Below are 11,561 nucleotides of genomic sequence, written 5' to 3' on the forward strand. Positions count from 1 at the left end.
AATGTACATCCTGGCAGGTTCCGTTGGTTCAAGGTCGATTGTTTATTACCTCTATGTGAGTCTTTATTTAGTCTATTAAGGTTTAAGTTATTGTTTGCATTATTTGTAAGGGCGAAAACGTCTTTACTGTTAAAACAGAGTGTTAATACCGATAATGTTATTTTCATACTGAAGTTAAAATAATATTTCAGGTTACAATGGAGTGTATAGCATGTATTACATTTCGTCTTTAAAGAGATAAAATAAATAACAGGATTCTGAGCATATATGATATAAAATGAACTTTATATAAAAAGGCAGCAGGACCAGCAAGTTTATCTCCAAACAAAGCTTCAGTGAACAAAACTTTCGTGAAAACAATTCAGACTTTACAAAACTACAACGTAAATACTATTCAACGAACTTACCAACGCATACAGATCGACTAATGTAAATCGATGTGATTGCATATACTCATTCCAAAACTGTGGCAATATGTATTGACGTTGAAAAACTTGACTCATAAGTTGAATTATTACACGAAGTATACGTAATAAATGTTTTTTTAAAATAACCAATGTTTTCTGAGTGCAAAGAATCTTACGCAGCACTAATGGCATGTGGTAATTGAAGGAAAAAGCAGTCACGATTGATTGATAGTGTTTATTGATGGTAATGAGAAATGCAACACTGTTAATGCCCAGTTGTACGTATTATTATGTATTATATATTAGAACAAATAGTGTTAAGACCGCAGCATCGGCATAAGCAAACGCTACTCGTAATCATTCTGAAAGAGCAGGACAACAAAACTTAAACTACAATATGACTATGTTAGAGGTGACTTTTAACAGCCGCCACACAACAAGTAAATCCAGCCGTAAACGTATGATAAATATAACATGAGAAAAAACCTTTAAACTTACCTTTTGTACAATTAACCATCGTAAAGTGATATTCAAGTACATCCAGGTAGCCACGGTGCTCAAAGGCACATCCAAACGGAGATGATTCATTTCCTTTGCATTTCAGATCTCCAATTATTTTGAATTTGTAATTTTTGAATGTTCCTTCGAACGTGTTTTCACCATTTCTGAAAAAAGGAGAAAACGTCAATGTCTTGTTATAAATATTGTTTCATATATGTTTGATGTGATGTTTCTCCTCACGGTTAATTACATAAATTGTTCTTCCCTCATATTTTTCACTTACAAATATCCGAAGTATTTGCATATGATTTGAGCTTCAATCTTTCCAAGTTCTGCAGAAGTTATCCCCCATTCACCGTCGACAAACACCTCAAATAATTTTTGATACGGAACTGCAAACACTTGTGTCAGCCTTACATCCTCAATATGATAATCTGAAAGACATTATTATGGTGGTAACTTAACGTGGAATTAATGACTAATGTTATAATGTAGCAATTCATTTCACAGCAAATGTTCTGGAATTATCAGACCAATGTATATTGAAACGTACCATTACAGTAGAGGCCCAGAACGCCATGTTTTTTGAACACACATGCCCCACGCGAAGTGTAGTCTCTATGTATACATTCAAATGGTTCCGATGTGCATTCCAAAACATTAGTTTCTTTTCCAAAGCATTTGAGTGACTGTCTTTGTATAGTCAATGAACCCTCAGGAAGACTAATTCCATATCCTTTGAAACTAAATTTAAAATGAAAAAGAAAATTAGTTTTACAGCTTACATTTAAATTTTATTTCGCATCTCGAAACAGCCCCAAAACATATATTGAACTTCAACTTTCTCACATCTGATATGCAAATCACGTATGAAAACTTCAACTTATCTTTTATTTTTAAATAATCCATCGAGATGGAAATATATTCTTCTTCTTCTTCTTCTTATAATTATCATTAATATTTGTACTTATTTACATTATTTTTCTTCTTCTTCTTCTTCTTTCTTCTTCTTCTTCTTCTTCTTCTTCTTCTTCTTCTTCTTCTTCTTCTTCTTCTTCTTCTTCTTCTTATTCTTCTTCTTCTTCTTCTTCTTCTTCTTCCTCTCATTATTATATTTAATATTATTTTTTAGTGTTAAAGTTGATTTCCCTGATTTAACATAATCATTGATTCCAATACAGAATATTTAGCTTCTTGCCCAAAGCCATTCACATTGTTAAGTGCCTAGCTGTTATATCACTGATGTTACCAGAGAAATTATACCATGTATCGTCATAGAAAATTGGAGAGTGTCTTACTGGTAATAAACTTGCATAGTCTGAATGCAGAGTGTCTTGGTTTCTGTATAAATGATGTTACTGGTGAATTGATACCATTAATTGTAGCAAGATAATTGCTCTAAAACATTGTAGAGTGACTTGGCTTCTATATTACTGATGCTGCCAGTCAAGTGAAACAATTGATCGTTTAGAAGAAACTGGCCCGAAGCCAGTCATTTGGCAGGTATCTTAGCTGTTACAATAATAATATGATCGGTGAAGTGATACATTCATCGTAGTAAGGTACTTGCCCAAAGCAAGTCATATAGCGGAGTTTCTTTGCTGCTATATCACTGATGTTACCCGTGAAGTGGTTATGATTATATCTGTAAGATACTTGCCCAAAATCAGTCAAAGTGCAGGTGTCTTATCTGTTATATAACCGATGTTACCGATTAGGTGTTACATATTTGACATATTAAGATACGTGTCCAAAGCCAGTCATAGTGCAGAGCTTTAGTATGACTGATGTTACCGGTGAAGAATAATCATTTATTATAGTAAGATACTTGCCCAAAGCCAGTCATATTGCAGAGTGTCTTCGCTGTTATATCACTGACGTTACCGGTGAAGTGATACCATTTACCGGCGTGCGAAGTTGTAAAAACACCTTCATATGGCTTATTTGCAAACGGCTCTAGTTTCATCGGACCACCTGTAAAACGAAATTCAATGAGTGCATTAACACGTAAATTGTACTATTACTGTGTCCTTGTAGATTGAAAACTAAAGTATCGCCCTTATTTATGCAATGCATGTGTGTTGCTAGTACAGAAGTTTTATTTTATGTTTCCCCGAGGTTTATAGCGATTATTAAGTGAAATTTATTTCATATTAGACTGTTTCAAAACAGAAGTACAACATTTTTGTGAAATAACCTTTCGATATTTCATCATTATTTTAAAAGCGAATTACCAATAGATTTGCCTCCATTGCCCTTTTATCAACCTAAAATTGTTGTTGGGACCCTGATGGGTACCATAGTTAATACAAAATAATAAATATAAAAAGAGGAAAACATTACGGAGATGAACCAGCAGATATTTGATTCTATTTTGGGAAATCGTTTTGATGTTAATTTTTTTATGAAGTTTCATTCCTCTATTATATCGGACTCCTGGACGGCCATCGGTACCCACCCAGTTAACTAGCTGCTAAGTCAGAATCCGGTAATGTCATACCAAGCAGCGTGTGTGACTGGATCTTTCGACCTCCCGTTCCATAGGCGGATGCCGAAACCATTTGGCCTCAGAGGCTTAAATACTGGCCATATCGAGCATATTTGCCGAACAATCGAAATTAATTTGTGAAGAGGCTCAACACATTTTTGAGACGGTGCCAATGGACTAACTTTAAGCACAGCTTAACAGTTGTTATCGATTACTAGTTTACATCCCAATGACTGCCTTGTGTGTTTCCTATTGCAATATTATTACCTTGGCATACCACGCCGACAATTCGTTGTTTGTTACATAATGAATCTTCAATTGGATCGTGGTGGCATTGTTCCAATGACTTTTCGTTGCCATTGCAGGATATTCTCCCAGTATACAAAGGCATTTGACCAACACCATATCGAGTTGATGACATGACTTCTTTTGCTCCACTAAAATACCGCAATGTAAGTACATGAAAAAGTAATATTATATAGGTTTTCTGTTGTTTACAAAAACGATAGAATTAAAACAATGAAATGTTTGTATATGCATGATAATTTCCCATACTCGTTTAGTTACCTGTATCCGAGCATATTACAGGCAACGTTTGCCGTCTTGATGTCAAAGAGATAGTCGCATAGCGTCACCAATTGTCCACTTATCGAGGTTTCTATTCGTCCTGAGTACGTGTTTGGTCCATCAACTAGGCGTATTGCTGGCATAAACATTGAAAACTGTTGCCTTTCAGAAATATTGCAAATAAGCGATTCATTACTGCTCATGTTACATTTTAATTCGATTCTGAAATCTAAATGAAATTTAAAATATTGTATTTTAATGCATTTTCGTAGTAAGGGGTAATTCTTTAATATGTTCATGACATATGTTTTAAACAGAAAAATGACACTGCGATTTAAATGACCTTACTACTGATTTAAAAATGTACGTAAAGGACGAAAATTGCGTAGGAGTTAGAATATTTTTCACGAAAATCTATACCGGACGCCGGAGTTTATAATGTTTAAAACAACAATCTTCTAATGAGTTCATTTTAAGTAACATTGAGATGACAGATCGAGATATGGATGCAATGTGAGCATAATACATAAAAATACAACAGCAAAAAATGATTAACTCCATGATATTGTTTATCGTCCGCCACGTTTTAAACATATTTGGTTCCATCTTAATCCTTTGCCTTTTCGATGTTAACGAATGCATTAAAGCGAATCTATACGCACGGTTTCTACAAAACGAACTACATGTTCATGTGTATGTGTTCAATCGCTCCGGCGTATGCCATTTTGTATAGTTACTTCCGACGGCTTTGGAAATCGGTTGATACTGGTGAAAGGGCACGTTTTACCAGAATATTATTCATTATGAATTTTCTTTCACATCCGCTGATTAGCATCCGGTATTTCTGGTTTCGGTTTTTATTGCCCAAATGTTTATTCATACAAACATTTATAAATGTATTTCGACAGAGAACGCAAGACCATATTGCTTAATTTCTGCGTAAATTTGAAGTTTTTGAGTAATAACATAATATTATTATTATGCTCCTAAATTACAACAACAACAAGACACCAAAAAAATCATGTTTTGCAACAATTCACACATATTCCGAGATAAAGTATCGCTATAAATACTAGTTAATACCAATGTTTTATAATAAAACACTTTAAACATACCTTCACACATAATAAGAGCATCCTGTTCGTGGAAATTGCAGTAAATAAATTCACCTTTTATGACATTACAATGTGTTTCAAAGTCTAGTGAGTTTAAATCCGAGCAGCCTTCAAGTGTCATCAGGACGGGAGAAGACGCATTGTTTGTAAGTTGGCTTTTGTCAAAACGTCCTGGTTGAATCGTACTGTTACTATAGAATATAAATACATGTAAATAAAGTATTTTATATGTTTATTCATTGAATATACGATTATTGAACAGGCACTATGAAGTGACTAATTAGTTTGTTATCAACAGCTCATCTTGTAAACTCGATCCTAGTTCGCATTAGTATGTGACTGCATTTTTGCAATACCTTTCTTTATCTTATTACAAATTGTATTTCCTTAGACAATTCTTTTCTTAACATTTAAACGTTTTTTCCCAATAAGCTCGGATTAAAATCAAAGGCGTCACCATACAATTTAGTAATCTGTGCTAGTAAGTTAATAATAAAGTTTGCAAATATTGCATAAGACCAAATTGTATTCTGTGAGGACAAATTATTCTGAGGCAAAAGATACGTAAATAATGGAGTTACAATTGCATTGCCCTTTGTAACCGATTTTTACAGTCTATTATATAGAGAGTTATTTCTTCATTATAGTCCTACAATAAATTGTTTTGCCAATAGAAAGCTTTTCCCTGTAAGAAAACTTAAATCAACTGTTTTGCAAAGAGGCATATGTTTGCAAATACAACTTTAACAATTATATCTTATCTGGACCAAGCGAGGCAGAACGTTCGCTATTGATATATACAACTTATCGGCAAATGCATCCAAAGAGATTGCTTTGCTTGCGAGTTTATTAAAATTACTTCGTTGTCACAACTAGGAAGAGCATTGATAATGGAACTATGTGTAGTTATAACGAAACAGACTGGAAAAGGAATATCACAAGGTTAAGTTTATTCCTCGCACTAGATTCTAGATTATTTCACGTGAAGTCTGTCAAACTGACAATTAACATATGTTTTGGTAAAAGTACTGACCATGCTTTGCGACAAACCCTTCTGGCTTGTGATACTATATCTGTAGCTTGTTATATTATATCGTTTACTCTCTCTCTCTGTCTCTCTCTCTCTCTCTCTCTCTCTCTCTCTCTCTCTCTCTCTCTCTCTCACTACTTAAAGACCTTTAAGCGGTATTATACATTATTTCAGCTACAAAATAATATTCAAATTACTTATAACCGATAAATTAAAACCGTTTACAAAACATATTTAATGTAATATATTTTAAAGACAACGCAACAATTTACAGATTCAAAACCACGGTCACTTTTAAACCTTAATATGAAATGTAACAAATTTATTTATTAATCTTAAAATTTATGCCTAAATAAACATGTTATATACTTAAAACACGTTATATTTCGCTGTCACCATACAATGTTAAATATGTTTAGGTACTCACAAATATCCTAGCATCTGGCATATACTATCCTCATTGACCAAGCCTAGAGGATACCCTCCAGGTGTAGGAGGGCTATATGTACAAACAGTTCCCCATTGTGTGCCAACCAATATTTCAAAGCGCCCTTCACTGGGAACTTCCCCTCCAGTTAAGCGAATGTCTGATACTGTAAAATCTACAATATGAAATACGACACAACTATTGATATAGATACAGTCTGATGAACGCTGATATTAAACGGTCGCAACCATTTAACATTTAATATAGTTGAAAGCATAAAAGTACACTGAATATTTCTTATACAATTAGACTGATTAAAACAAATACATGTTATAAATGCGGTCAAACATTATAATGCATTGATAAATTAGGTCTTCTGTTGCATGTATTTTAAATACAGTCCAATAAATCATTTCTGTTTTTATCTATTTCACTGCATACTTCAAACACCGATCAAAATGAATTAAAATCATATGTAGTATGGAAACAACATTTATACTTGAACACTTAATCCGGGGAAGCCTTTCATAACCCAACAGACTTATTGCCGTTGTTATATTAACATACGCAGGATTAACACATTCTCCTAAGGCAGTGGCAGTTTCTTTGCAATTCAAAACATTCTGACCATAGGACCATACGCCTCCTGTGTAATTGTACTCTGCATTTGTCAGCTCTGCACTGTAACCTATATATCTGTTCAAAACATTAAATATACACTAGGTAAGTGGATTTAATTGATTGTTCTCCATCTAAAACTTTAGACTGATAGGCTTTATAGGAGCAGCTGAATCCTTACAATTCACGGTAAACTTGTCCGTTTTTTTAGATATTGTAAAACGAATTTTAAGTGTGTTCGTACGTTGAAAAATGGTAACAATACGATACCCATATCCAAAATAGTTGCAGATGACTTGTGCTGTCACTTCTGAAAATGGGTTTCCTCCAAGTGCACGCCATATGCCGTTCAAATAAATCTCAAGAATATTGTCGGTTTCCAGGTCATTGATTGAATGTAAACGTAATTCTGGATCTGAATAGGTAAATTTCTAATTTTGTTGTATGCTGTCCGGTGATAGAGATTTATCAGTGAAATGAAAAACGAAACTTAACTGAAACAATAAAATAGCAATTTGATAATGTTCACTGTGTTCTAAATACGAATTAAACGTCGCATACTTTTAAGCGCGTTTTTTCGCAAAAATACAATTCATTTTTCAAAAAATATTTTTAAGGCAGATAATAAACAAATTTTTATTTTTTAATATTCAAATATACGAACACAATATCGCGAATGCCAAAAGTAAGTATTTCTCTAGTGGCTAAAAGCAATAATACTATTAATTAAGTACTATTTCGTATATTCGTTGCGATATGAAATATGAAAACGCCATCATATTTATGAACGGAATTGTTAACTTTCTTAAGTTTAAGGTCAATTTATAAACTAATTTGGGCTCGTAGTTGACTCGTGTTCCAGTGAACTCGTGTTTACCTGAACATTCCAACGCGTTTACTTCATCCTTTATCGGTTTACCTATTTTATGCCTTTTAAATCTGTTTGTGTTGGTGTACTTGTAAACGTTTTCTAGAGTACTGGTAATTCGGCCCTCGCCATGCTTTATTTTTGATAATTCGACTATTGGGCAAGTCCTTGCAGTTATCATTGTATCATAGTAAATATACTTTATTGAGTATTAATGCTTTCGAAACCTTCATCTTTTAAGGTTAGTAAATGTACCTACACCACAATTTTTTCATGAAAACAATGGTTGAAGATGGAACATTTGGAAATTTTAAAATTTCGTACCAGTTTTTCGAGAGAACATTCTCAAGTTGAAAAAGTGACTAATGTTGAATTTTGATGTCAAAATACCACTTATAACGCACTTTTATATTTCGGAAATGTTAATATGCCGTTGGTATTTATGTGATCTAATGTTTTTGAGTTAAACACAATGAAGGAGTTTCGATGTAAAATACTCTTTCATGAGTTTTTTATGTTCTTTATAGCGTTATGTTCTATGTTTAAAAGTACGTCTCATGAATAAAAGTATTATACGTGAATTAAACATTCGTGTGTGCACAAAAAGGTAAACAAATATCAACAAATACATCTGGCCCCAATTTCCTGAAACGTGTAAATCTTAACATGCTTATTTTACTTATTTAAATTAGTCAAAACACATACTTATATGTGATTTTGGTAAATAAAATATGGTTTATTGAGATAATCATGAAGGTAATTCCTATTTCATGGTCTTATAACGCTTGAAGAAGTTTATGTTACGTGAATTAAAGATAAAGAAGAAATAGTGACATTACCTTTTTCCTGCTATAAGTGTCTTTCTTTGTTTCGAGAATCTTGGGCCAGTTGGCTCTCGAGGATTGCAACATTTGTCATTTTCATCAGATTTCAGTAGAAATAAAGAGCAACTACATAAACTTAATGTTAAACGTACTTTGTGTTATCTTGTTTACTCGTTAGCAACCAACAAGAAAATCCTTTTAAATGATTCAAATTGTATATGGATTGGTCACTTGTCGTTAGTATTTTGCATTAAGGTCAATGTAGCAATTATATAATTGAAGTCAGTATGGTAATTTTATATTACTCACCCATTAAACACAATTTGAAGGTACACAGTGCCATAATGATGATACATCCCACATTTTTAATTGCCATACTGTACATTATGTCCTGTTTTAAACAGTAAATCATATAATACCATGTGTGCGACACCGCTTTATATATGTGTTACAGTTTGTTGAAAAATATCAACTGCTTTAATAGTTTAAACGCGCCTCTTGTCAAGCATAATATAAAATGTTAATGTACGGTTAAACGCACCAATGAATACAAACAAACTTCCTTATTCTTCGTTCGTACTCAATGGGTACAGATGGTACGCTTTTGGTGTGTTAAGCGGCACAGAAAACATGGTTGTGTTGAAAACATCGTTTTGTTTTCAAACTGGAATTCAGACGAACACGTCCATTTATATTACATATTATGTAGTACTACAATATTTGTATTGCAAAAGCATTCGTTCAACCGGTTGTAAGACTATTTAAAAACATAGATCATGTGTACAATGATGTTACACCAATATTCATCATACAGTGATTTACAAATAACTGCTTAATTCAAATAACAAGCACTACATTAGCTTACAAGTTCAATTCACACTTAACTGTAATGTAACCAAGTTATGTTTGTTTTGCTTCACAAATCCATATTATGTTCTACTCGAAATGATTCCTTTATATAACAACTCAACCAGCAAAAGTAAATTGCGAATTATTATTATTTTACGATGTTTATTACGATAAGTTTCAGGAATTATTAAAGCCGGGTGTTCATTGGCGGTCATAACCTATCAGGAAGAATAATTGTATTGGTTTTAGGCCGCGTAAAATTGTGTATAGGTTGTTTGATATCATTTGTATACATACAAGAGCTAACATTATATTTATGTTATATATATATTTATTATTTAAATCGGCCTTTCTTTAAATTATTTATTCTAAATTTCAATTACAGAATTTACATTTTTACCAACGACCCATATCACCTACTCTTTCAAGTGAGCAAAAGCTGCATGTAATGATCCTGAAAGACAATAAGAAATCATTCCGTGATTATGTGTTCGTTTCTTGAGTGTTATGTATATGGGAAATCAAGATTTGAACAGCATGTCATAGTCTGTGTTATGGTTGTGAATGCTATTTGCTTTCATTCGGTATCATTTTCTTTGCTTTCGACCACTGGTATACATGTAATGTACATGTAATGTGCATTTTTGAGATCAAGAGATACGTAAAAGTGAGACAGACTACAGAATCATTTCATTCAGCTGTAAAACCTGATAAAAACTGCTTCACAGCGATTTGAAATGGCTAATCCAGATAGAAGAAATTCGTAACTTCATGTTTTTATCAACGTCTTCACCGTTACATGTTTTCTTATTCTTAAAGGCATCATTCAGCATCACTTTCGCTAGGCTTAATTCTTTCGTAGTCAGCCCAAGATATTTTGGCGTATATGGGATTTCATCAACATCCCAAATATGCATTTTCATGTAAGTTAATGTAGTGTTTTCTGACTCTTATTAACTGCCAAGATATTTACTGCTTTATATTGTGTTTTATAAGGATATAACCAGGGAAAAAATATAAATATTTTTTGTGCATCCCTGTGATATACAAATCATGTTTTATGTAACACAAGGTTTGTAGATTATATATAAAGATATCATTCAATATGGCTTCCATTTCAGAAAATCATTGATTCATATTGCTGTATTGCTGTTCATATTTCTTCCTTACAGTTTAAATATAATATGCTGGGGGAAATTATTCAATGATTTAAGAAAGGTGAGTTATCAAGTTCATGACCATTTTGAGATCAAAAGATAAGAAAATGCAATTTTAAACATTGTCACTTTATTATGTGTTTTTGAGTTTAGCTCTACGTTAACCAAATACGTATTAGTATTTATTTGAAATTGTACGTTTGCGAATAAAGTAATAAAAGTTTGTTAAACTTGTTTACCTTATCTTATTTGCTTCGATTTGTTACCAAAACAGCTAAAAAAGTTATTTCATTCATCTTCAAAATCATTTTTTTTAAGTATTGAAAAAAAATGTTCAGCGTTGAACATGTACATATGTATGTTTAAAGGTCTAATTTCGCGGCTGGTTGGATCTTTCAACCCCCTTTACTGTACGAGCTCGGGTTGATTACGTTCTTGGGTAGGTACACTATTTATGATGCATTGAAATTTATTTTAATAGTCTTAATTCCATACATGCTGAAACTTTTGCTGTTCTATGATTAACTCTCCCTCAAACTTTTGTGATTGACAATTATTTAATAAAACATTTCATATAATATTAAGCTATTTTAATATATCCATTGTCCTAATCTTTCTTTCACATTAACCATACTTTCCTAATCTTTCTTTCATCAACTGTTTATTAATTCGAAATTAACACGCTTGTAATAACATTTAATACAAACCTT

General features: G+C 32.6%; 1 protein-coding gene across 1 annotated transcript in view; it reads right to left on the reverse strand.

The window, feature by feature from the left end:
* LOC128212083 (deleted in malignant brain tumors 1 protein-like) overlaps positions 1 to 9,844 on the reverse strand; it is a 31,448-nt gene extending 21,604 nt beyond the window's left edge. The window contains exons 1-11 of the mRNA XM_052917339.1: positions 9,155 to 9,844; positions 7,424 to 7,568; positions 7,035 to 7,231; positions 6,536 to 6,710; positions 5,079 to 5,269; positions 3,964 to 4,099; positions 3,664 to 3,833; positions 2,741 to 2,882; positions 1,462 to 1,652; positions 1,192 to 1,342; positions 906 to 1,072 (exon numbers count right to left, since the gene is read on the reverse strand). Coding sequence (XP_052773299.1) covers positions 906 to 1,072; positions 1,192 to 1,342; positions 1,462 to 1,652; positions 2,741 to 2,882; positions 3,664 to 3,833; positions 3,964 to 4,099; positions 5,079 to 5,269; positions 6,536 to 6,710; positions 7,035 to 7,231; positions 7,424 to 7,568; positions 9,155 to 9,257 — 1,768 coding nt within the window. The 5' untranslated portion in view covers positions 9,258 to 9,844. The remainder of the gene's footprint in view (positions 1 to 905; positions 1,073 to 1,191; positions 1,343 to 1,461; positions 1,653 to 2,740; positions 2,883 to 3,663; positions 3,834 to 3,963; positions 4,100 to 5,078; positions 5,270 to 6,535; positions 6,711 to 7,034; positions 7,232 to 7,423; positions 7,569 to 9,154) is intronic.
* Between the last annotated feature and the right edge of the window lie 1,717 nt (positions 9,845 to 11,561).

Source organism: Mya arenaria, chromosome 12 (genome assembly GCF_026914265.1).
Source record: "Mya arenaria isolate MELC-2E11 chromosome 12, ASM2691426v1".
Taxonomy (NCBI): Eukaryota; Metazoa; Mollusca; class Bivalvia; order Myida; family Myidae; genus Mya; species Mya arenaria.